Below are 26,129 nucleotides of genomic sequence, written 5' to 3' on the forward strand. Positions count from 1 at the left end.
TTTTATGCCCCACCAACAAATTTAATACAACTGGGAGAAGAGCATATTAAAATTGAGAAAGAAATTGTCAGGAAACTGCTGAGTCAGTCAACCTGACAGGCAGATAGTCAAGGTGTTACTGATAGAATGAACACAGCTTGGAAGAAATTTGCTTTTTCAATCAAAGATCAGAATATCACACATTCCAGAATATTACTCCATTTCTATTCTCACTCATGTTTTTTTTTTTTTTTTTTTTCTTTTCACTCAGTTCCTATAATAAGGAAGATGTTGGGAAAGAACAATAACTCATTAAGGAAATTATTGTCCCCATTTTTGTCCTGCAAACAGTACACTTTAAAGTCCATGTCTTAAATATTATGTCACATATAATAAAAACTCAATTTTTTAAAACACTGACAACAAAATAATTTTCCATGCTCAGAATATTTTGTTTTCTAAGACAGGAAAAGTTCTTAAGTGTTTTTTTCCATGTATAGATACCATCTAGTCAGTAAAATAGTCCCATAGTTATTCTGGAGAACTAAGAAGCACTACATTATTTTAATCATAGTTGCTCTTAAAATGTATCAATTGGACTTTCTTATTCTATTGCTCTTTTTAATTTATACTTAATAAATTAATGAGGGAAATTATTTAAACTAATAAAGTGGCAATGAAATTTCATAAATAGATAGATGGAAGTTTTGCTGAAATAAAGATTTGTCTCAGGTGTATAATACCTACTTTCTAGGTTCAGTCTGACACAGCACAAAACTATACCATATACTATTCCATAAGAGGTCCAGGAGTTGACCAAGAGCCTCGGAATTTATTTTATGTGGAAAGAGACACTGGAAACTTGTATTGTACTCGTCCTGTAGATCGTGAGCAGTACGAATCTTTTGAGGTAAGGTCTAAAGTGTCTGTACTGTGTTAGTAATGATGATGCTTGGCTATTTTGTCTCTCATTTGCAATTCATTTAACCTTTTCTGTTTTCTGAGTTTGTCACCAACGTTCTGGCTACTCTCTGATAGCACAGAATTGACTTGAAACAAAAAGTATTTTCATAGAGCAAATAATATTGGATTCCATTAGATGGTTCCTGGTATTATGGTTTTACTATTTATTTATTTTTTTCCCCATAAAAGAACAACTTTGAAGAGTAGTGGGTTTTTTTGTTTGTTTGTTTTTTGTTTTTTGTTTTTTTTTTTGAGATGGAGTCTCACTTTGTCGCCCAGGCCAAAGCGCAGTGGCATGATCTCGGCTCACTGCAGTCTCTGGCTCTTGGGTTCAAGTAATCCTCCCACCTTAGCCTCCTGAGTAGCTGAGATCATAGGCATGTACCATGATGCCCTGCTAATTTTTTTTCTATTTTTAGTAGAGATGGTGTTTCACCATGTTGGCCAGGCTGGTCTCGAACTCCTGACCTTGTTATCTATCTGCCTTGACCTTAGGTGATCTGCCCACCTCGGCCACCCAAAGTGCTGGAATTACAGGCCTGAGCCACCATGCCTGACCAAGAACAGTTACTTAGTTGGCACGAAAAGATCTGTAAACCTCTTTATGGTATGGGGATACCACAGGAGGTAAATGAGGTTTGGTCATTAAGTAAGCTGCAGTACCTTGGCAGTGGGGGGAGGTTTACTGGGAGCAGGTAGGGAATGTGACAGTGCTTACCAAAGCTTACTCAGTCCTTTAATCATCTGGTTAACTTCCTATGCTGGAAAGTTCGTTAATATGAAATAATTTAACCTAATGCTGGTTTGATTTCCCAACAGGACTTGGTCATTTTGCTTAAGTCAGTTTTAATTATTTTATGTCTATTTTGGATGAATTAATTATTCATTAGAAGACCAAATTAATCAAATAAGAGGGGCAAGCTTTGAATAAGGTATTTAGGTTTAGAATTGCCATGTACTGGCCTTCTAAGTATCTAGGATGTTCTGTTCTTTCTATGATAGCTGTTACGAGAAAATTGGTATTGAAATTCATATTATAAAACAAAAAAAAATTAAACTACATTTCACACACAATTTACCACTATTCATTTGTTTCATTTCTAACTCCCCATTTTTATTTTTATTTTTATTTTATTTTTTTCACCCTTTTTAAACTAAAAATTCTTTTGAAAAGACTTACCCAAATGTAACCATTGATATTCCTAAAATCCTCATTAGTAGAAAATAGGATAATATCCCAGTTAACTGTACCTGAAGAATTTGTAATCCTACAGAATCCCACATTCAGAAAGATCCAGAAAGTTGTATTTAAAATCCATGCACCTGAACTTTTCAAACAAAGCAAAACAAACAAACAAAAAAGTCTTTAAGACTGGGAAAATAACAGTAAAAATTGCTATATGCATCAACAACAATATAACAAGAATGAAGAAACTAAAATTATCTATGATAAATTTAAACATCAAATGCTATATTGAATCATGAAATTAGGTACCTCTTTATCATTAAAATTATATGTATATTCCAAAACAATAACAAATGATGAAATGACTCATGCTGCAGTGCTGAACAGTCTCCAAATTAAAGCCAAAGTGAATTTGAACCATACCTTATTTTAAAAGATTATTTTCACTTTTCTTTTTGTTTTACTCTCTTCGCAGCTAGTTGCGTTTGCAACAACTCCAGATGGATATACTCCAGAACTTCCACTGCCCTTACTAATCAAAATAGAGGATGAAAATGATAACTACCCAATTTTTACAGAAGAAACTTATACTTTTACAATTTTGGAAAATAGCAGAGTAGGTGAGTACCCCCTTAGACAATAGATGGCAAATTAGCCGTGTTTCAATTCCTACATTTAGTTTCACTACGGCCATTGGGAAGCAGCACATCCCAGTGGAAAGAACGGGGAACTCTGAGTAGCATTTTACTCTGCTTTTCACTAGCTGTGTGACCCTGTGCAAGTTTCCTAATCTTGGCAAGCCTGATTTCTTCATCTGTAAAATGAGTTATCAGTATGCTGGATTGTTATGAAGATTAAATGAAGCACAATACACAGCAAATGCCAGGCACAGTACCTGGCCAATAGGAGTTAATACATGTTCTGCTGTATGTATGTAAGAGAACACAGTCCAAAAAGAATACATCTTTCACTAATTGGAGATGTAGCCTTAAAAATATGTACTGATGTTCTCTAGGATTCAATGAATCCCAGTATTCTGGGCATGATTATTAAAGTCACTGAGAATAATACAAACATTTTCTCAGTCCTGTGAAATGCTCTGTTTTAGCTAAAAGTAAGAATGCATTTTTGAAGACCTCCTCTAGAAAGATCTAAGTGAACCGTGAAGTTTTAGAGAAAACTGACTTCTATGATCAGTCTAAGCACAGGCTTAAAAATAGAGTAAGATTAGAGAATAATCAGAATTGTTTAGTCTGAAAATACAAAGGTCATGGAGGTATAGTATCATAAAATCATACATTAAGTACAGTAAATATGAATATGATCACCCAATTCCAAAATGCTAGAACACCAGAATATTTGAAAGAAAGTGATACTTTGTGGAGAGCCCTGCAAATTTATAAAAGCCATGACTTTGCTATATCATAATGTGGTTCAGAACTTCTTTGAGCTGGGTGAAGAGGAGTGAGATAAAGGGAACGTAGAACATGTGAACGTTTTGGAGACTAAAAAGGACCTTCTTTTCGGCAGGCTCTACTGTGGGACAAGTGTGTGCAACTGACAAAGATGAGCCTGACACGATGCACACACGCCTGAAGTACTCCATCATAGGGCAGGTGCCACCATCACCCACCCTGTTTTTTATGCATCCATCTACCGGTGTGATCACCACGACGTCATCTCAGCTAGACAGAGAGGTAACGTAAACATTAATAAAACCTGACTATAACGTGGCTATTTGGTGGTACCTGTATAACTCCGGTAGATACGTTTTGAAAAAGCATGTTCTGAATCTCATTTTAGAAACATTATTTTATGTATGTTAATAGAGATCACTAAATAACCTTGGAGTACGCTGATTTTGAACTGCTACTTCATTCTTTTCTGAATTGTATGTTTTATGCAATCAAATTTCCTAATATAAACATATTTAAGGTAGTAAAACAGAAAATGTCAAATATGAAAGTGAACCTTTTAAGTATATGCAGAAATTTGTTATCATCTTTTCAGTAATCTCATCAACATTCTACCTCTTACATAGATGAAAAGACAGTCTATGTCTCTCTAATCTCTGGTTTCCCATTTTCAATTGACTGCTAGAAATCTTAATTTGGATGTTTCAGAGGTACCTAAGATGTAATACATCTAAAATTTAACTTGTCTTTTCTTCTAAACATATTTTCCTTTCCATGTTTTCTAGTTAAAAAGATATTAATACATTCTTTCTCTATTAATCATTTCCTATTGTCACCTTGGAGTCATTGTCTCCAAATTGTATTTGATGTCTCTTGGCCCCGCTGAATCACATCACTTCCCAAAGCATGTTATTACATCTGAGATAATTTTATATCTATATTCTGCCTCTTTCTACTATAATACCCTTGCTTAGTAATTCATTCACTTAACTATTTTCTCCTCCATTAAGCATTATTCATCTAAATTCTTATAGCAATTACTATGTCATTATTTACTACATTTATAATCCTTAATCTTAAAATATAGTAATAGATGTTTATCAGGTATTTTATTTGAATCTTAAATCTTAAATCTTCAGATTAATTTTCTCTTCCTTTCTCTATCCCTCATGAATTAGAGTAGTAGTTCTCAAACATTTTGGTCTCAAGATCCCTTAACAATGTTAAATATTGTTCAAAATCCCAAAGATCTTTTATTTATGTGGGTTGTATTTATCTATATTACCTCATTAATGCTTAAAGCTAAGGAAAGTTTGAAATTTGTATTATTTTAAATATTAAAAATAACAGATTTATTACATTTTAACAGCTAAAAATTCTTATAAAATAGCAGTAAAAATTGTTACTTTTTTTGCTTTTTATACTTAGAAAATAAGTACATTTTCCAAAACAGTACAATTTAGCAGGAAGAATGGCATTGTTATGCATTTTCCTAAATCTTTTTAATATTTTCCTTAAGACAGGTGGATTCGCATATCTCCTTCTGCATTTAGTCTGTTACAACATGTAGTTTTAGCTGGAGCATATAAAGGCAGTCTGACACGGTATAAAGTTAGAAAAGAGAGGAGTATTTTGATGGTAATTACAGGTCACTGTGGATATTCTTCTTGGTACTGCATGGAAACTTGACAAGGAGTAGCTAGTTTCCTAAATGTTTTTGGTAATGTGGACTCTGAAGCCTCACTAGTGACCTTTTGTACTCTATTCCATTTAAACCCATTGCTCTATCTTACACTGTGAGTAACCATTTTATCAATATATGATTCTATAGTGTGCATTGGTCATTTGGAAAATACTGCTTCACTAAGTAATGCAGACCTTCCAAATATTTACACATTTCATTAAATAATATCAAAAAGATCACCTCTGTACTTCCATTGATATCACATTGGTTGATAAAGGTTTTACAAAATTCTCATGTTTGTTTGAAAACTCCAGTTTGTCATTGGCAACAAATAGTTGTTTTCCTTGAAGTGACAGGTTAACTTTATGTTTGACAAAATATTTTCATAAAACTGTAGTCTGAATAGCCATAGATGTCTATGTGAAAATAGTGCTCTCTGTAGGGGGATTGCAGGGGGGGCAGAGAGCAAAAACTCAACCACTTGTTCAGCTCCCGAGTCAAACAATCACAGAAATGCATTTCTTTGAATAGATTCTTCTGAAACAGTCAGTTGAAAACACTTGTCCAATGAGAGAGTTTATCCAGTAGTTCTCTCTAGTAACTTTTTAACCTCAGGATTCCAGTTTTCTTCAGTTGCCTTTTAGTCCCTTTAAACACCAGAATTTCTCTTCCATCTGAAGATATCACAAATTAATATTTAGGGTATCAAACTTCATTTTCTTGTGTTATTAGTTTTATTAACCAGTTGATTATTTCCAACAAATTTTAGTTTACTATAATCAAAATATGTATTCATTCTTGAAAGTACAGTAGCATGAAGTTTTAAAAATTTTCAGTTAAAATAAGGCCATTATTTTTCAAGTCTACACTTGTGATTGGTTAGGAGGGAGGAGTAAATATGGAAAATTACATGTGAAAAGCAGGATCAAGAGAAATTTTTTCAGTTTAGATAATGCATGAGGAAAAGAAAGTTTCAGAGGAGATGGAATTGAGGGAAGAATATTTGTAAGAGAAGGGTAATGTTCTAGGTAGAAGGTGAAGATAGATTTTGACAGATTATTTTGTCTTATGAAAAGAGATAAATTAGATAGGAAAGGTAAGCATCACCATTTTATAAAAGACAAAGCCTAGACAAAGTGAATTTTCCAGTTGCCCAAGATTATGTCTGTTATTTTTGGAGTTGGAAGTAGAACCCAAGCCTCCTAAGGCTCAGTCCAGAAGGCATTATTACTGTGTTGTTTTTAATACTTCCATATCTCAATCACTTATGATAAATGAAAGTTACAAGGAAAAACCCTTTAAAATATTGAAATGCTTTAGATGTTTAAAAACATTTTTAAGGTAGTGATGAGTTTTCAACAATATTTGATAAATGGAAGCCTTAAGAGCCAGATTTTATTTTCTACAGAAAGAAAAAAAAGCCACATAGCCCAGACCTTTATTTTCGTATCAATTTAAATTATCTCTTAATAAATCTAATACAAACCCTTAAAATCTACATTTTTTGCAGGAAGAAATTCCATTTTATTGTTTTATTAGAAGACCAATATAATTTTGCTATGTATTTTTTGAACATAAGGATATACTTTGGCTAGAAGATAAAGGGTTTGATTAATTACCAGGCAATTTTAAATGCACCTGTGGCAATAGCTCTTCTTTTTCTGTTGAATAAAGACAAAACCAGTTGATTCTGTATTCTGTAAGTAAATAGCACTTTAAATTTGAGAAACTATTCAATTTTTATAAATTAATTAAAAATTCCTAGTGTGATTCTCCTGCCTCGCTTGAACTCAGGAGGCAGAGGTTGCAGTGAGCCAAGATTGTGCCACTGAACTCCAGTCTGGGTGACAGAGTGAGACTTCCTCTCAGGAAAAAAAGAAAAGAAAAGAAAAGAATAGAAAAGAAAAATTACTAATGTGATAAAAGTTCCTCTAATACATGAATGCTGCGAATTGTAATAATATACTTCTTAAATTCTTAGTGCAAGAAAAATATGGAGTGATAAAGTAAGATTTTAATTATAATGTTGGTGCTTTCACCCAATAATTAAATTCTTTTTTTGTTTTCAGTTAATTGATAAATACCAGTTAAAAATAAAAGTACAAGATATGGATGGTCAATATTTTGGTCTGCAGACAACTTCAACTTGTATCATTAATATTGGTGATGTAAATGACCACTTGCCAACATTTACTCGTACTTCTGTAAGTGTGTGATACTAATTAAAGAAAAATGTATGGACCAGTGTTAATTTTTATTGTGCACATCTCCGGCCAGGTGTGGTGGCTCATGTCTGGAATCCCAGCACTTTGGGAGGCTGATGTGGTAGATCACCTGAGATCAGGAGTTTGAGATTAGCCTGGCCAACATGGTGAAATCCCGTCTCTACTAAAAATACAAAAAATAGCTTGGTGTGGTGGCGGATGCCTGTAATCCCAGCTACTCAGGAGGCTGAGGCAGGAGAATTGCCTGAACCCGAAGGCAGAGGTTGCAGTGAGCTGAGATTGTGCCATTGCACTCCAGCCTGAGCAACAGAGTGAGACTCCACCTCAAAAACAAAAAAAAAATGCACATCTCCATCCATCCCTCATGATTTCAAAGTTCCTCAATGCCATTAAATGTTGTATAGTGTTAGGGTTTAAAAATCATGTAAACATAGTACTTTGGAAATTAGAAGAATAGGATTTACTTCACATGCTGTTCTATTTTTGTGAGAGTTACTAATGAAATTTTTTGTATGTTTTTATTATTTAGTATGTGACATCAGTGAAAGAAAATACAGTTGACGTGGAAATCTTACGAGTTTCTGTTGAGGATAAGGACTTAGTGAATACTGCTAATTGGAGAGCTAATTACACCATTTTAAAGGGCAATGAAAATGGAAATTTTAAAATTGTAACAGATCCCAAAACCAATGAAGGAATTCTATGTGTGGTTAAGGTAAGAATAAATTAGAACATTATTTGTAGTTTATAATATCATAGAATAGCATGCTATTATTTAATGGAAAGAAAGGAATTCTGATAAATGTAGGAATAAAATAGATATATAAATGTAGGAATAAAATAGATATATAATTTGCATACAAAATAAAATGTTTTGTTCTTCATATATAATGGAAAGAATATATTAGTTTTTGATAATCTTTTATTAAGACATGATTTTTTTAAAAAAGTAATATGATACAATATCTATTTTGTAACCAATATCTCTAAATGGTTCAAAAACTAGCCCATGGGACAGTGCTGGACTTTTCCGAGCCCAGTTTTTCTGTGTTTGGGTCAAGAAGTCTTCACTTACTGAATTTACCAAATAAAGGGCTACTCTTGGTCAGCCCCATGGAGAGATTATTTGTAGGTTTGTTTATCATTTTCAGTATATGTTATGTCCTTAGCATCCAGATTCAGAATGAAAATCCTCAATCATTCAAAGATGTAAACAGTTCTAAAACTTCTTTCTAATACTATTCTACAGCATCTGAGAAGAACTCACTTCTAATTCAGGAGCCAGAGTTAATGCATAAAGCAATCTGAGCTCCTTTGGTCTTAGACAAATTTATTGACTTATTTCTGCTGCACCTTTAACTAGAACATGGTTCTGCTGTGGATCTATGCATTTTCTTTTGTGCATATTCATAAGGAACATGGATTAAGAAATGATGAATCCTTTTTCCGTACAATGATGAAAATCAGCTATTTTTAGATTATTTTCTTTGTTTTAAGATATCAAAGAAATAACCTTTAAATCTTTCTTCACCTAACCCCTCCCCTAATCCTTGATATTCTGGGAAGGAAATTTATCTGTGTGAAGTCCAAGACCTGAAAAAAATTTCTGTCTTCTAGGACATGGTTTCACTAATTCTCATTACAACAACATATCAAGGAAGATAAAATAAAATCTTTTATTAAATGTGTTCTTGTCTCTAAGATAAGAACTGGAATGGAAGACACATAAAAAAAAAAGAAAATATGGTGCCCCTAAGCTTTGTATTTTCTTGTCTTTCTCCTCTTAAAAGCATTTAAAAAAAAATTTACCCATTTTTTCTCTACCTCAAACCAGGTACAAATAATTGTATTCATCTTATGAGGGTAAGACAAATTAATGATTAATTTTAGGACAGCTTGTCTTACCCTCATAAGATGAATACAATTATTAATAAATAACTATTGGTTATTTATTATTAATAATGAATAACTTGGTTATAGTATGAACCACCTAAAGGAGTATCTCATGTATTAACATCTAGGGACCCTCATTAAATAGTTTCTGAAATGTCTATCAATACCTGTTATACTACTTGTCTTAAATTTACAGTTGAAGAACAATTTTCTGTCCCTTTTTGCCAGCTTTACCCAAGTACTGAATCAGTGGGAGGAGTCTTCTCTCTCTACCACCCCTGGGTTTCTGGGTGTATTACTCTGTTCTCACATTGCTATAAAGAACTACCTGAGACTGGGTAGATTATGAAGAAAAGAAGTTTAATTGACTCACATTTCCACGGCTATACCAGAGGCATGGCTGGGTAGGCCTCAGGAAACTTACAATCATGGAAAAAGGCAAAGGGGAAGCAAGCACCTCTTCACATAGCAGCAGGAGAGAGAGCAAAGGGGGAAGTGCTACACACTTTTAAACAACCAGATTTTGTGAGAACTCACTATCACGAGAACAGCAATGGGGAAATCCACCCCCATGATCCAGTCACCTCCCACCGGGTCCCTTCCCCAACACTGGGAATTACAATTTAATATAAGATGTGGGTGGAGACCCAGAGCCAAAGCATATCACTGGGTATATGTTTCATATTCTCATGGTTGTTCCCAACACAGCACTCGCATATTTCCAAATTTAACATTATATAAACTCTTTAGCATTGCCAAATAGTGAACGGGTTCATCTGATTTTCAATACATTTGCTTTTATAGCCATTGAATTATGAAGAAAAGCAACAGGTGATCGTGCAAATTGGTGTAGTTAATGAAGCTCCATTTTCCAGAGAGGCTAGTTCAAGATCAGCCATGAGCACAGCAACAGTTACTGTTAATGTAGAAGATCAGGATGAGGGCCCTGAGTGTAACCCTCCAATACAGACTGTTCGCATGAAAGAAAATGCAGCAGTGGGGACAACAAGCAATGGTTATAAAGCATATGACCCAGAAACAAGAAGTAGCAGTGGCATAAGGTACTTACTGTTCAATTTTCGTTAACTCTAAGTTTTCTGTGTTTTAAAAATTTATAGCTTATTTTGATACCAGTTATTACAATTTGGCATATGATAAATTTTATTATTTTAATTCATCCTTACCAACAGGTATAAGAAATTAACTGATCCAACAGGATGGGTCACCGTTGATGAAAATACAGGATCAATCAAAGTTTTCAGAAGCCTGGATAGAGAGGCAGAGACCATCAGAAACGGCATATATAATATTACCATCCTTGCATCAGACCAAAGTAAGAATTTGTTTTTAAGTGAGCCATATACTTTCTCGGCTACATACATCTTCATTGTTTAAGCCAACAATGTACATTGTAAAGCCAGCTACATACACTCTCAGTTTTCATATCTCTCAATATAAAGTAAGAAGTTTACTATAATTTGTTAACTCATGTCTACTTTCTAATAGCCTTCTCAGTTTTTGATGTAATTATAAAATAATTTACTCATAGAAACACTTGAAACCATAATTTATTAAAGGTAAAATTATTAAAAATTGAGAGAATTATTTTAGTAAAACTTGTTTCAGCCAGGCATAGTGGCTCATGCCTGTAATCCCAGCACTTTGGGAGGCCAAGGCAGACAGATCACTTGAGGTCAGGAGTTCAAGATTAGCCTGGTCAACATGGTAAAGCCCCATCTCTACCAAAATGTTAAAAATTAGGTGGATGTGGTGGCAGGTGCCTGTAATCCCAGCTACTTGGGAGGCTGAGGCAGGAGAATCGCTTGAACCTGGGAGATGGAGGTTGCAGTGAGCTGAGATTGTACCACTGCACTCTAGTCTGGGTGACAAAGTGAGACTCTGTCTCAAAAAATAAAAAATTTAAAAATTAAAAAAACTTGTTTTAATTTATCTACTTATTTCACTTAAAGTATTCACTTTGGAAGGAAAATTCATTAAAGGGAGAACATACTTACATAATGCAGTCCTGGAAAACAGCTATAACTTTTTACAGGAAGCTAACAATATACTTGGGGACTAGAATTCTGATTAAAAACATTATAGAAAAATAAATCATGGTATATTTATGATCATGGTAAACAAATAGTATATTATAAAATTAGACAAACACTATGAATTCATCATATAAAATGTAAAATTATGTTCTGTGTGTTCTATAAAATTGAGAGAACTATGCATACAACAATTATATATGAGACCCATTTGGTGCATAAAATATAATTTCTGTAACATGAATTTGAACTTTGTGTCTTTGTAAAATAAATATGCTAACTATAATAAACATAAATTATTATGCTATAACCTGCAAAATTAGAATTTAGATGTGATTTTGGAACATGGTTTATGTATTCCAGTTCTCTATATATTAATGAGAAATGACTCAATTTATTAAACTGGTGAAGTTGTAATCATTATTGATTTGTCTTTAATTAAAGACTGTTAAGGCCTCAACTTCTCATGTCTTTTTGCCAATAAATACTTTTTGGTCAAAGGCAAATGAAAAAAAAGTAACATGAAACTCAAATCCATTATGTTTTTAACAGTACTTGAGACATTACTGTTAAAAACATAAATCCATTATGTTTTTAACAGTAATCTCTAATTTTGGACAGGAATTTTTAACTTATCTGTCTATAAACTGTCCGAAATGAGAGATTCTGGCTTTAACTTTACATTCTCCTCTGTTGTAGAGGAGTTCAAAGGATTGAGAAATCAAATATTCGTATGGAATCGAGATGGGGCACTGCTAATCACCATTGTCATATAGAATAAATGTTTGATGAGGCTGTTCCCAGTCATTTCTTTTGAAGAGGGTGGGAGTCATTTGTGTTACCTCTGTGTGAGGGAATTGTGCATCGATAATTCCACGTCTTTTTACTTTGTGAATTGAATGAACTGACAATATACAAAAGTGTGTCATTTTTTGAAAAACTTTTTTCTAAAATCTATACTGGCTAATTTCATTCGGGTCCTCCCTGCCGCTCCCTAATGGAAACCTTTCCTCATGGATATGATGTCTTGGGTTGATGCTCACTTCCTGCCCTCCTACACCTCCACAGCAATTGCTTCCTCTTTTTAAAACTCTTTCTCAAGGCTTCTGTGTCTAAACTTGCCCGCACATTCCTGCATGCTTTCTGGTCTTAACTGCCTTCCCCTCTCCTAAACATATATATTTCTTAAGCTTTAAATTCAATTATCTTTCCTTCTCAACTTCTTAATCTAAATTCTGTTGGCAGTTTTACCCAGGTATCACCTCTATATAGTTGAGCTTTAGATTATTGTTTCTATTGTATGATGCCAGCTTTTAGAAGGTGGTTACTTGCAACTATGCTTTGTATAAAATAGTTATCCTGTAACTTTCTACTGAGTATATAGATAGATGAATGACTTAGGCTACACCCCACAGTGATTATTTCAGGTTTCAAGTAAGTTTTCTACTCCTGGATTCTTCTGCTCTTTGAATATTCCCATATACTATTTTTGTTAACAATTATTTAAATATATAACTTCAATTGCTTTGCTCCAAAACCTAAGTGCTACCTGTGTTTCCATCAAACTCTAAGCTCCCTAGTCTGGCTTTCAAAGACCATTAGCTCCTGCGTCTGTGTCAGCTTCCACCTGTCTACCTTCCCTGCCATTGTCTCCAGATCATGGGTGTGTATCACATGTATTTCCACCTCCTCGAATTTCCTTGGGCTTTTAAATACACTAGAAGTACCCTTATTCACACGCTCTTCCTTTCTCCTCTCACAAATCAGCCAAAACTCGCCTCTAATAAAATGCAGTAATAATTTAGAAAATGAATAAACACATCTTAATAGCAGTCATTGTTTGTACAACCCATATAAAAGTAATAATATTTTTCTTTTAACATTCCCAGAGGAAGTAGCTTGTGGCTGCTTGCCATTGTAATTTTTACATTATAGGTAAATGTAATGTAATGCTTAATAAATATTTTTCAATGTTTTCAATGTATAATTTTGTGGTGAAAACTCAAAACATAAAAAGAGTATTTTATTTTCATTTTTCTAGAGGGGAGAACATGTACGGGGACACTCGGCATTATACTTCAAGATGTGAATGATAACGGCCCATTCATACGTAAACAGCAAGTGACCATTTGCAAACCCACCATGTCGTCTGCAGAGATAGTTGCAGTTGATCCTGATGAGCCTATCAATGGCCCGCCCTTTGACTTTAGTCTGGAAAGTTCTACTTCAGAAGTACAGAGAATGTGGAGACTGGAAAAAATTAATGGTATATATTTTTGAAAATGTCTTTGTCTTTTTCAATCTCAGAATGTCTGCAATACTTTTTTGGGGGTATGAAATAGAAGAAAATTCACCATGTGGGAACCACCAATGAAAGTTTCTCAGTTTTCATGTGTTGGGGGTAGGTCTCTCTGTTGTGTCTCTAATCCTATGTTGAGATTCTCTTAGGTGTGTTGCGAATTCTCACTCCCACTCCAAACACACACACACGCACTCTCTCTCTCTTAGACTGGGTCTAATGTAATCACTTCCTAACCTGTGTACCTCCCACTGGCATAAATTCCTTTATAGTTTCCTAGGTCATGAGGCAGTCTTCACCTGTTACAGGTTGGCTCTCTAGAAAGCAGACCCTGAGGCAGGGCATTTCAAGCAGAATGATTCCTAAGGAATTTGCTCTGGATCAGTAGCTGTGAAAGGAGGAAAAGTGGGATTGGGTAAAAAGAGAAGTCAAGTTGCAGCACAAGCCAGATGACAACCTTGGTGAACCCCAGGGGGAGTCTGAGCTAAATGGGCCTTCAGAGTGGTCCTGAGTCTTACTGCTCCATCAGTGTGTGTGGGCTGCCCATGGCAAAAAGGCACAGCCACAGAAGGTGCTGATGGCCTCCCATGCAGCTGGGACGAAAGACCTTCGCTGAAAAGGGGTCTGGTGTAGACCATATTGTCCATCTCATTCTCTCTCCTCTCTGCCACTGTATTGACTTCTGACTATTTCATGTCTATTATATTCTTCTTGGAGTTCTCCCCTAACTTGGTTCCCCCTCTGTGCTTTTAGGATCTACAGTGATAAGTATGGCAAAAATGAAGGCAACCAGTCTACATTATCACCGCTGCCTTGCGCCCTAGTCAGCCCTTAACTCTTCAGCGTGTCTCCCATCTCCTGCTCACACTGCCTGGGGACCGTGGTGTCATGGTCTCCCAGCTTTCGTGACTCTAGAACCACTGAATGGGGCTTGCCTTTCAAATGCCCTTGAATATTTTTTCACCCCATGCTTTCAGTAAATATCTCTCAATGTCCTGTTAGGACAAATTAAAAAACAAAGGTTATGAGGGAATGTAAAGGGAGAACAGGATGAGGAAGGAAAAATGAAGACTTCTAGAAATAAGCTAAGCTACCCTGTCTTGGATCTTGCTCTGTAAACTAACAAGATTTTCAGCTTTTTAAACAATATTCTGGTGTGTGTGTGTGTGGGTGGGTGGGTGGGGGGGGGGGGTTATCAGTTTATTTTAAGATTGGGAGGAAGAATTAACTTTATTCTTAGATTTTTTTCTTTTCTATTTATTTGTTGTCATATTTATTTTTAAATAGTGTTGATAGCAGGTAGACATTTTCTTATTTAGCAAAATAAACCTTTGGCAGCTGTATGTTTGTCAAATCCTTGTTATTTTAAAGATTTACTTATCTGTGTAATCACTTACAAGCTTGGGAAACACCCAAGTTTTAAGAAGATATCCTAAAGAAGTTTTGAAGTAAGATAAACTTAGTGTCAAACATTGGCTCTCCACTGTTTGTTAGTTACGAAAATCTGACATGCTATTTATTCTCTTTGAACATCAATTTACTCTTGTAAAATGGGCTTATTTGGGGAAGTAAATAAAATGCATGCAATACACCATGACACATTCATATTAGGTATCATAAGTTTTGGTTTTGTTAGTCTCATAATTTCTTACACAATAGACTTTACAGCTTAACCATGGCTTCTCTTAAAATGTACATAATTCAGTTTCTTTACCCAAGCATTCAGGTTTGTATTTAGAGCTTCAAATACTGTGCAGAAAAATGAGAATGTCATGTTGGGCAGTTATGTGGGAGAGATTATTCTACGGCACGTGGTGTCCACATTTATCGTAGTAGTGTATCTAGGCTCTGAAACCAAGATTTTATTGGCTTTAAACATTTTTCAAAATTTTTATTATTTTTTCTTTTTCTAAGTTTATGTCAGATGGGTAGAGTACCAATGTTGTAAAAAGGTTTGAAGGAGGTACATCTCTTACATGAGTGCAAAAACCCTATCATCATATTTATGCATCATAGAAGTCATAAAAGAATCTGTATGGGCTTTTGGTTCTGGATATTTTCTAGCCTTTATCTAAGAAAACTTCATCAAAACTAAGACATTTGCAGTTGGTCCCTTCATCCTTTAGGACCAGAAGATGCAGTTCCAACTGTGTGACTCATGACCTGCTAATATAGTCACCGTCAAGAGTGTTTTAAGTTGTCAGAATCAGTCTCTGACAGTAAGTCAGCACAATTTATGAAAACAAAGTAAAGGAAAACATCCATAATTCCAGACTATTACGTTGATGAAGCATCTGTAAAAGAAAATGTATACTCACTGGTTTAATTAAATATTTTCAAGATACGGTAAAAACTAATCTATTAACAAGTCTATTAGTTATGATAAGAAGAATTTGTTTACAGGCAAATAAAATATAACAAGAGCCAAAAGACTTAGTTTAAGAGGCAGCATAAACAAACTTTCGTATGTAATATATTTGCAATGGGTATAGATCAGAACTACTCTATCTATTCACATTTGGAATGTTCTAGTAGCTGTGTCATTCCATCAGGAATGTCTGTTTGTAGGAAAATATGATAACTATCTGATTATTAGTTATTTAGTCTGAGAAGAAGTCAATGACATTGTATAATGCTTGGTTTTATTTACTTATGTTTTCAGATACAGCAGCACGTCTTTCCTATCAGAATGACCCTGCATTTGGCATATATGTAGTGCCTATAACAGTGAGAGATAGATTTGGCCTGTCTAGTGTCAGTTCACTGGATGTTACTCTGTGTGACTGCATTACCGAAAATGACTGCGCATTTCGTGTAGATCCAAGTACTGGTGGTGGAGGAATCCAACTTGGAAAGTGGGCCATCCTTGCAATATTGTTGGGCATAGCATTGCTATTTTGTAAGTCCTTTCTTGAATTCAGAAAATAGCCTTTAAAGTAACTTTCAAGACACTATTTTTTTTTTTTTTTTTTTTTTTTGAGACAGAGTCCAGGCTGGAGTGCAGTGGTGTGATGATCTCAGCTCACTGCAACCTCTGCCTCCCTGCTTCCAGCAATTCTCTTGCTCCAGTGTCCTGAGTATCTGGGATTACAGGTGTGCATCACCATGCCCAGCTAATTTTTTCCACTTTTAGTAGTGACAGATTTCACTGTGTTGACCAGGCTAGTCTATAACTTCTGGGCTCCACTTCAGCTTCTCAAAGTGCTGGGATTACAAGCATGAGCCACCATACCTGGCCAACTTTCAAGACACAGTCTAAGAATCGGTACTATTTCCTATAGCTGATTGTTTGCATATGGCTGTATTTTTATTTAATGTATATATTTTATTTATATATTTTAAATGCATTTATGTATAGTTCTAGTGTCTTCTCAGTTATCAGAGACATAAATTTCAACATAGAAACAGAGCATGTAACATAATCATAGCATATCTGTTTAGAAGTTTGAATAGCTTATCTATTTAAACTAATATGCTATATCTATTAAATAGCATTTCTATTATATACTGCTTTGATACAAGCAATCCCATAAAAACTGTCTCCTTTTAATATGCACTTTAAAATTTACGATTTATCTGTGTATTAATCATTGTACATTTATCACATCACATTATTTTATGATAAACTTATATTTCTTTCTTCTTCCAGGCATCCTATTTACACTAGTCTGTGGGGCTTCTCGGACATCCAAACCACTAAAAGTAATTCCTGATGATTTAGCCCAGCAGAACCTGATTGTATCCAACACCGAAGCTCCTGGAGATGACAAAGTGGTAAGTAGTCTTTCTTTCTAAATAAATAGAAAGGATGAATTCGCCTATAATGCATATTCCTTCTAAAATGATCTTTTCTCAGAAAAGTCCTTTTGGTATCAGGCAATTTACCATAGTATGTCATGGGTCCCGTGGAGCAGATAAAATGACTTTGATTTACATGGCGATATATTTAAATTTGGCCACAGTGTGTTACTTAATAGTGAAAATGTTTTAGCATGTCATTGTTACTTTTACTTCAAATGATTCATGGTTTCAATTTTAAGTCTTTTGTGTATATTTCAACTGCTGTTTGTGCGAAAAAATGCTGCTTTTTAATTATTCACTGTTCACCAACATAGTTTTACATTTTTTTCTGGCAGCAATAAAATCACTACAAGCTTTGATCACCATGGGAAGAACTTTAATAGATTCTTGCTGGCTCTAATTTGGGTTAGGAAAGAGCCTGGGGCCAAATATATGAAATAGCAATGCTAGCAAGTGGCCATTTCTCCAACTTCGCTTTCTAGCTCAGTATGTGGAAGAGGAGCAAGTACATACCCTGTAGGAAGTACAACTGATGACTAGGGCAAGGAAGATTTAGAAAACAAAGGCATGATAGTATCCAAGAAGGTACTGAACAAATAAAATTTAAATAATATTAAAGTTTCCGAAAACATAACATAAATAATTGGGGGCCAAAGCTTTAGTATTCCTTGTTATTTTCCCTGCTTAATTTATTCGTATATATTTAGATTGCAAGGATTTGTTATTGCAGTTAAGATTTTTACGGCAATTATAGTTTTATTCTTTCTGATTTAGTTGAAGTGTAACTGAATTAGATACTAAATACAAATATTGATCATTACTTCTGTTTTTGCTTTATTCAGGTAAAAAGGAATTAATTTAAGCTAAGCAGAATAAGTATATTTGAGACTACAGTGTTTATTTTGAGGTGTGAGATGTAGGAAAGATTGAAAAATTGAAGTTGGACAGTATTCATTTTTTTTTCTTTTAAGCATGTAATTTTTGTTAGGCATGAGTAGTACTGTCATAATACTAACAAGAATAATACAAAGAGAGTAATATAATGAGCCAGCCATTTGATACAGTATATTATTTGACACAGTATATTATTTCTTTTTTTATTTAATAAAATTTTTTATTTTATTATTATTGTAGGAATACTTTTTGTCTTTTCTCAGTTCTCTTTTTTTTTTAATTTTTTATTTTTTTAAATTGCATTTTCGGTTTTGAGGTGCATGTGAAGAACATGTAAGATTGTTGCATAGGTACACACATGGCAGTGTGATTTGCTGCCTTCCTCCCCTTCACCTATGTCTGGCATTTCTCCCCATGCTATCTCTCATCAACTCCCCACCCCCCGCTGACCCTCCCCTATTTCCCTCCAACAGACCCGAGTGCCTGGTGCTCCCCTCCCTGTGTCCATGTGTTCTCATTGTTCAACACCTACCTATGAGTGAGAACATGTGGTATTTGATTTTCTGTTCTTGTGTGGCGATTCCTCAAGGACCTAGAAATAGAAATTCCATTTGATCCAGCAATCCCATTACTGGGTATATATCCAAAGGACTATAAATCGTTCTACTGTAAGGACACATGCACACAGATGTTCATTGCAGCACTGTTTACAATATCAAACACCTGGAACCAACCCAAACGCCCATCGATGATAGACTGGACAGGGAAAATGTGGCACATATACACCATGGAATATTATGCAGCCATCAAAAATGATGAGTTTGTGTCCTTTGTAGGGACATGGATGAACCTGGAAACCATCCTTCTCAGCAAGTTGTACAGTATTCTAAGAGGCTTGTTTTTTTTTTTTTTTTTTTTTTTTTTTTTAAGGCAAGGTCTGGCTCTGTTACCAAGGCTGGAGTGCAGTGGCACAATATCACAGCTCACTGCAAACTCTGTCTCCCACGTTCAAGCACTTCTTGTGCCTTAGTGGCTGGGATTACAGGCACCCACCACCACACCCAGCTGATTTTTGTATTTTTAGTAGAGGTGGAGTTCCACGATGTTGGCCAAGCTGGTCTTGAATCCCTGATTTCAAGTGATCTGCCCACAATCCAAAGGGCTGGGATTAAAGGCATAAGCCACCACACTGGGCAGGTATTCTGAGTCTTTTTTAGGAAGGAATATACGTCAAGTTTCCTAACTTATCTCCAGGTACTAACCACACTTGACATCTGCAGTTTGCTTTTTGTGTGGCCACTACATTAAATTATAGGGTTTCTATAGCTGGGTACGCAGGATTGGTAAGATAGATTTAGTTCTTGCTCTCAGAAAGCTTACGTTCTAGCACAAAACAATTATGACATTATCTTCTTGATGTTGTTCTTTTTCATAATTTTTTGTTCTCTTCTGTATTATCCCTAATGCAAATGGTTTTCATTTCAGTATTCTGTGAACGGCTTCACAACCCAAACTGTGGGTGCTTCTGCTCAAGGAATTTGTGGCACAGTGGGTTCAGGGGTCAACAATGGAGGTCAGACCATCGAAATGGTGAAAGGAGGACACCAGACTCTGGAATCCTGCCAGAGGGCTGGGCACCATCACACCCTGGATTCCTGCAGGGGAGGACGTGTGGAGGTGGACAACAGCAGATGCACTTACTCGGAGTGGCACAGTTTTACTCAGCCCCGTCTCGGTGAAGTGAGTTTCCCTAAGTGGCCCACAAATCTATTTTGATTTCTTTTAAACTTTATAAATAACTAACTTGATGCTGACCTTGATTTTCAATTAATTATGAATCTATTAATCCTGCTAATTGAAAGCTATTATTTTTCCTCAATTTTGATTTAGTTATGTTCAGATTTAAGTGGTTACTTTCCCTTCTATTTTTTTTAGTATTCTTAAATAATGTGTGATGGTATTTAAATTACTGTCTCATGGCTTTGTGCTAATATTTCCCATCTGACAACTTGTGCCTTAGAAACCAAAAGTGTGGTACCAGCAAGACCAGCATGTACCATCACTATGTCTATCTGGGAAGATCTGAGTCCACATCAACTTGTCTTCAGTTTAATGGATGCATTTCACTTTCAGCTAAAATTTTGAAAGGGAAAGTAATGACTCTGTAAAAGGAACACCTGTATTCTTGCTGCTACATGTGTGACTTTTAGAAACATCCTATACTGAATTTATAGTGTGATTTATGAAGCAGACCAATCATGTGCATTTTTTATGTGTAGGAATCCATTAGAGGACACACTCTGATTAAAAATTAAACAATGAAAGGTAAATCAAAGCAATTATTTTTATGTTAGTAAGTTTTGGTGTTTAAAATAATAATAATAAAAGCATTGTATTTTTCCCCTTGACAGAAAGTGCATCTGTGTAATCAAGATGAAAATCACAAGCATGCCCAAGACTACGTCCTGACATACAACTATGAAGGAAGAGGATCGGTGGCTGGGTCTGTAGGTTGTTGCAGTGAACGACAAGAAGAAGATGGGCTTGAATTTTTGGATAATTTGGAGCCCAAATTTAGGACACTAGCAGAAGCATGCATGAAGAGATGACTGTGTGTTCTAATCAGTCTACAGAAGCCAGTGCTTTATGACTTTTTAAAAAATTACAAACCAAGAATTTTTTAAAAACAGAAGATGCTATATGTGGGAGGTTTTCTCTCATTATTCGGATGGAATCTCTTCGGTCAAATGCACATTTACAGAGAGACACTATAAACAAATACACAAATTTTTTGATTTTTATGTATTTTAAAATTACTTACCTTCTATCCAAGAAGATCTACAGGGAAATTAAGAGTCTGCCTTATTGTTACATTTGGGTATAACGATAATAGCCAATTTATAGTGCAATAAAATGTAATTAATTCAAGTCCATATTATAGACAACTTGAAGCACAACCTAATGGAACATTGTAGAGACCTTGCTTTAACGTTATCTCCAGTTAATTAATTGTTTTATGTGGTGCTTGGAAACTGTTGTTTTCCTAAACATCTAAAATGTGTAGACTGCATTCTTGCTATATTTTATTCTTGTAATGTGACCTTTTTCATAGTACAAAGGGAGATTTTTAGTGAGGCATTGACTATTACAATTTCATTTTCGTTGAGTTTAGTCTTAGGTTTTATTGTATATAAAATCCTGCACTGAATCTATGTCTGCTCTGTTACCTACTTTTGCCAGTGATATTTAAGTTTTAAGATACTTTCAGAATGTATTTTTACATCTACAAGTTTTTGGTCTTTAAAATGTCCAATAGCATCTCTTTCTTTCTCTCTCTCAGTCTGTTTCTCTCTCTTGTTTTTTTTTCTTTTTAATTTCCATGTGGGTTAAAGAATCCAAATATTTTAAAAATTTCTATTTTTGGATTATTCCTTTTTTTCTTTTATGTAAATGTATATATTCCTGGTTTTTCTTGAAATCAATGTAATGTTAACTTTGTTGTTTCAAATATCTTGGTGATTGCTTCATTATCTCTTCAACAAAAAAGCTTCAATTTTGCCATTGAAACTGTAGAACTATGTCATGCTTTTATTAGAAGCAACGCTCTATGTTAACAACAAGAATGGTGTAATTAGAATTGGGATGTGGATGTTTAGTGTATGATAGCACATCTACAGTTCTTTAATTCAAGGGTGCAGTTTATAAATGCAAAATAGTGATGGTTTTTGAAATAAGCTTTAAAATACAGGGATCTTGAAAGCTCCCTGGGATAACTATTTTATAATTTAGACAAAATGGCTAGTCATATATATATATATTTGTAGTTATTTTAAAAAAATATTTTAAGATTACAATTTTAACAAATGTGGAAATGGGCCAAACTATTTAAATTTTAAAATAGTAAGACAAAATGAAATTTAATAGTCCACAAAATTCCAGTCCAGGTTTCATGACTTATTTTAGTCAATGAATTTTTTATGTGTACTAAACATATGGACATTTTAAATGTGTTTCTAATATTTGTGATTATCTATGATGTGCCTCTCTTGAACTCACAAGATTGGCTTATAACAATTATTTGCAAGATTAACATTGGGTAATTATTTGATAATCAGCTTATTATCTTTTCGGTAGTTTTATTATGATAAATACAAAATTGGCAAAAATACTGTTTCCCAAAGTTATTTTTAATAAACTATGTACAAAATTCTCATATATTACTAGTTATGATTAAGTAAATTAAGCAGTTTTTAAGACTTAGTGTGAGTTTGTTAACAGAGGTCTGATATGAGTTTAAGGGATTTTTGCATTTTCTAAGTTAGAGAAGTAGGTCACCCTTTTTAGATTCCAGTTATACATTTTTTAAAATGTAGAATTTGTTTTGGAGAGATTTTCGCTGCATTGTTATTGCCGTATTTACATAGTATGGCTATTCTAAAGACTGCAGCGCCATGGGGTATTGGTTAAGTTGCCTGTTTTTTTTTTGTTGTTGTTGTTTTTTGTTTTTTTTTTTTTTTGTCTCTTTTCATTATTTTAAAATGGGGGATAATAACAGAACTTCTTTCCTAGGGCCATTGTAAATCACTTGAATAAAAAAATAGTTTTGAAGCATAAGAGTCATTCAGCGTGGCCCACCTAAAAGGCACTCCTGGTAATAATAAATGATTTTAAACAAGTCACGTGTATAACCCATTTCATGTTAACAAAAAGTCAATTAAGAAAATTAGGCAATGAAAAGATTTTTCTTTTCACTGTAGATATTTCTCTTCATAATAATCACCTGATGACTGGTTCTTATATGTTCAGTTTTTCAGAATACAGAGATTGCTGAGGCATTGGTATGGGATTGCCTAGTTTGAAACACTGTGAAACTATTAGGCTCAATTGGATGAAAAGCAGAACATCTGCTTCTTGAAATGGGCACTAATTCTAACACCCGATGAAAATTATGTGTATTTTAGATTCTCCCTGTCAATCCCCTTGGCTTCTGCACTAGCTGTCCTGCTAGACATTAGCAATCACTTGCCTGGGAGGTCATGGTTCTTTGGCAGTTGCAGTAGTAACCCTAAGTGCTAAGACTTCCAAGTAAGAGTGTCTTGATGCAAATCCCAGCTCTATTCTTACTAGCTGTGAGATTTGAGAATCATTTAATCTTCCTGTGTTTAGTTTCCTGACTTGTAGGATCTGTGCTGAGGAGGGTAGAGGAGTCTACTTGATGGGGCTTTGTCAGAGTTGATTGACGAGGAATTAGCATAGAGTTAGCACTCAATCAATGTACCTTCGCCACTGTTATTGCTCTACGAGAAGAGAATGCCTGAGTTGGGAATTGTAGCTTCAGTCTCCACTCTGCTTTACTGCTGACGTCTTACCACGATGCTCTTACTCATCTTTCCCAGAAGTCCAACCAGCATTTCACCTGTGGTGGCGTCTGGGAATTTCATGGCTCTTATTTGTGGTATGCAGGAAGTTATATCTTATTCATCCATAGCCAGAAGTCAGCGTGATAAATCTTGATGCCTAACTGAAAAGGCAGGTAAAATTCTCAAGGAGGCAAAATCGTAAAGAGTTTCACTAAGAAATGGATGCTTCTTCAGCAGTGTGTGTTTGGGGGCTCGTGGTAATCATTACTTTTTCTTTATTCTCATCTGAAGACTGTTTTTATCTTGGATCCCAATTCGGTTTTGCAAAATCTGACTGACTACAGGCTTCCCTTTTGTCTCCAACTCCATTCCTGGACTCCAGATTGAAGTCTTGACAACTGACTTTGCTCCGATCAGCCCCTTCAGTACCATCCTGAGAATAAAATGCTTTCCCTTCTTTGTGCCTAGAATCATCACATTTTCCACTTCCTTAAATACACAAAGCCCCAAGAATTTATCTGATACCCATATAAACCTACAGCTCTTACATCAGCTCTTCTGTGAGCCCCCTGTTAACCTAGCACTTTAAACTCACTATGCAAAAAGACAAAAACATGCTAACATCTGATTAGGTTCTCCTGAGTTACTTATACGATGGTACACTTCTGCTGACTTAGGCTTGAAACAGAATTCTTGATTCCTGTCTTCTTTGCATAGCATCCTCTGTTTGTTGCCAAAAACTGCCAAACTTTTGAGAATTGTAAACACAATTTTATTCATTAATTACTTTGTTCTGTAGTCATTCGATGCCTTCCCAGCACAGTCATATGCAGCCTTTTAAAACAGAGACTAGAAGGACTGTGCTTCTATGAGAAAGTACAAGATGATTCAGCTTCTCTCCCCACCCACACACCTGAATGCAAGTCAAGACATGGTGGCTGTAAGGAGTGGGCTAATGCCTGTAAAACACATCACACAATGCCTGGCACATAGTAAGTGCAGAATATATGTTAAAAAATAAAAAAGCATCAGATCACGTAAAATAACTGCAGGACACTGGTAAGTGAACTTCTGCTTCTGCTACTCCCAACCCGAATATTTATGAGGTTGAGGTGTAGCCTATGTCAGCTGCTCTCACTCTTCACTTCACCCCAACCAATATCACCCCTACCAGCACCCCAGATTAACCCTTCAGTATCTCTCAGCTCCAATGGTGTTTGCGTTTCCAATTTCTTCCCTCTTCTTTCCTTTCAAAGGCCATCAAGGAACAGATATGATCCTGCCATTCTGCCTAAGAGTTTTCTATGGTTTTAAAGGGTAAATTCTAAACATAAATTCAGATTCGAATACAGATGCTCCTTGACTTATGATGGAGTTTCATCCTGATAAACCCATGGTAAATTGAAAATATTATAAATCGAAAGAACATTTTCCATTTACCATATTCTCAGCTTAAAGTAAACTTATTGGAATGTAATCTCATAAGTGGAGGGACATGCTGAATGCATATTTTTTGACACCATCACAAAGTTGAAATGTCGTAGATCAAATCTTCTTGAGTTGGGGACCTTCCATACTAATTTCCCCTGTCTCCCTGTATCCCACATTTCTCAATCTGTGCCTTGCTCATGATTAGTTCTCTTTTTAACAATGTCTTTACTCATCATCTCTTTCTTTCTTTGTAAAAATAAGACTTTTTGAGGATCTAGTACAAATACCACCTTTAGATATTTGTGTATCTAGAGCACATTGCTATAAAGTTTTCATCTATAGGTTTGTGTGTGTGTTTCTTTTCTCTCATGTAAGACACTAAGGACAAAGAAAGGTGTTCACATCCAGGCCTATACAACTCTGGCCATTAATCTTTTTTTTTTTTTTTTGAGTCTCACTCTGTCATCCAGTCTGGAGTGCAGTGGCACGATCTCGGTTCACTGCAACCTCCATCTCCCAGGTTCAAGTGATTCTCCTGTCTCAGCTTTCCAAGTAGCTGGGATTACAGGCCCCTATCAGCACACCTGGCTAATTTTTGTATTTTTAGTAGAGACAGGGTTTCACCATGTTGTCCAGGCTGGTCTTGAACTCCTGACCTCAAATGATCTGCCTGCCTTGGCCTCCCAATTTAGTAACTGGGTTTATTGATTATTTGGGGTTTATGAAACTTAAGTATTAAGTTTGCTTTTTCATATAAAACATATTAAGCAGAGTGCTAGAAATGTACCAAAGAGTTGAAACACATTGATTAGTAAAATTCCACAGTGTCTGTAAATTAAGCATTTCAGAATGTACATTGTTCCCTGTGGTTTCTACTTTCTACATTGATGTGAACTAGAAAAATAGTCTTAAGCTAGAATGCAGGACCAAACCAAATAGAAAACATTT

General features: G+C 35.1%; 1 protein-coding gene and 1 non-coding gene across 4 annotated transcripts in view; one reads left to right on the forward strand and one right to left on the reverse strand.

Annotated features, from left to right (window-relative positions):
* Nucleotides 1-22,934, forward strand: part of DSC2 (desmocollin 2) — a 34,655-nt gene extending 11,721 nt beyond the window's left edge. For 2 of the 3 annotated variants that reach the window (XM_039463859.2, XM_010335473.2), the window contains exons 5-16: nucleotides 734-889; nucleotides 2,604-2,748; nucleotides 3,659-3,825; nucleotides 7,297-7,431; nucleotides 7,982-8,167; nucleotides 10,150-10,406; nucleotides 10,536-10,678; nucleotides 13,438-13,662; nucleotides 16,358-16,594; nucleotides 17,345-17,469; nucleotides 19,876-20,130; nucleotides 20,802-22,934. In XM_039463859.2, coding sequence (XP_039319793.1) covers nucleotides 734-889; nucleotides 2,604-2,748; nucleotides 3,659-3,825; nucleotides 7,297-7,431; nucleotides 7,982-8,167; nucleotides 10,150-10,406; nucleotides 10,536-10,678; nucleotides 13,438-13,662; nucleotides 16,358-16,594; nucleotides 17,345-17,469; nucleotides 19,876-20,130; nucleotides 20,802-20,999 — 2,229 coding nt within the window. In that variant the 3' untranslated portion in view covers nucleotides 21,000-22,934. Of the gene's footprint in view, nucleotides 1-733; nucleotides 890-2,603; nucleotides 2,749-3,658; nucleotides 3,826-7,296; nucleotides 7,432-7,981; nucleotides 8,168-10,149; nucleotides 10,407-10,535; nucleotides 10,679-13,437; nucleotides 13,663-16,357; nucleotides 16,595-17,344; nucleotides 17,470-19,875; nucleotides 20,131-20,669; nucleotides 20,716-20,801 lie in introns of all 3 variants that reach the window. The other variant, XM_010335474.2, reaches the window with a different exon arrangement.
* On the reverse strand, nucleotides 15,614-15,715 carry LOC120361746 (small nucleolar RNA U13). The gene has a single exon (XR_005577877.1). It is a non-coding gene; the product is annotated as a small nucleolar RNA U13 (small nucleolar RNA).
* Nucleotides 22,935-26,129: the final 3,195 nt, after the last annotated feature.

The sequence above is a fragment of the Saimiri boliviensis genome, chromosome 13 (assembly GCF_048565385.1).
Source record: "Saimiri boliviensis isolate mSaiBol1 chromosome 13, mSaiBol1.pri, whole genome shotgun sequence".
Taxonomy (NCBI): Eukaryota; Metazoa; Chordata; class Mammalia; order Primates; family Cebidae; genus Saimiri; species Saimiri boliviensis.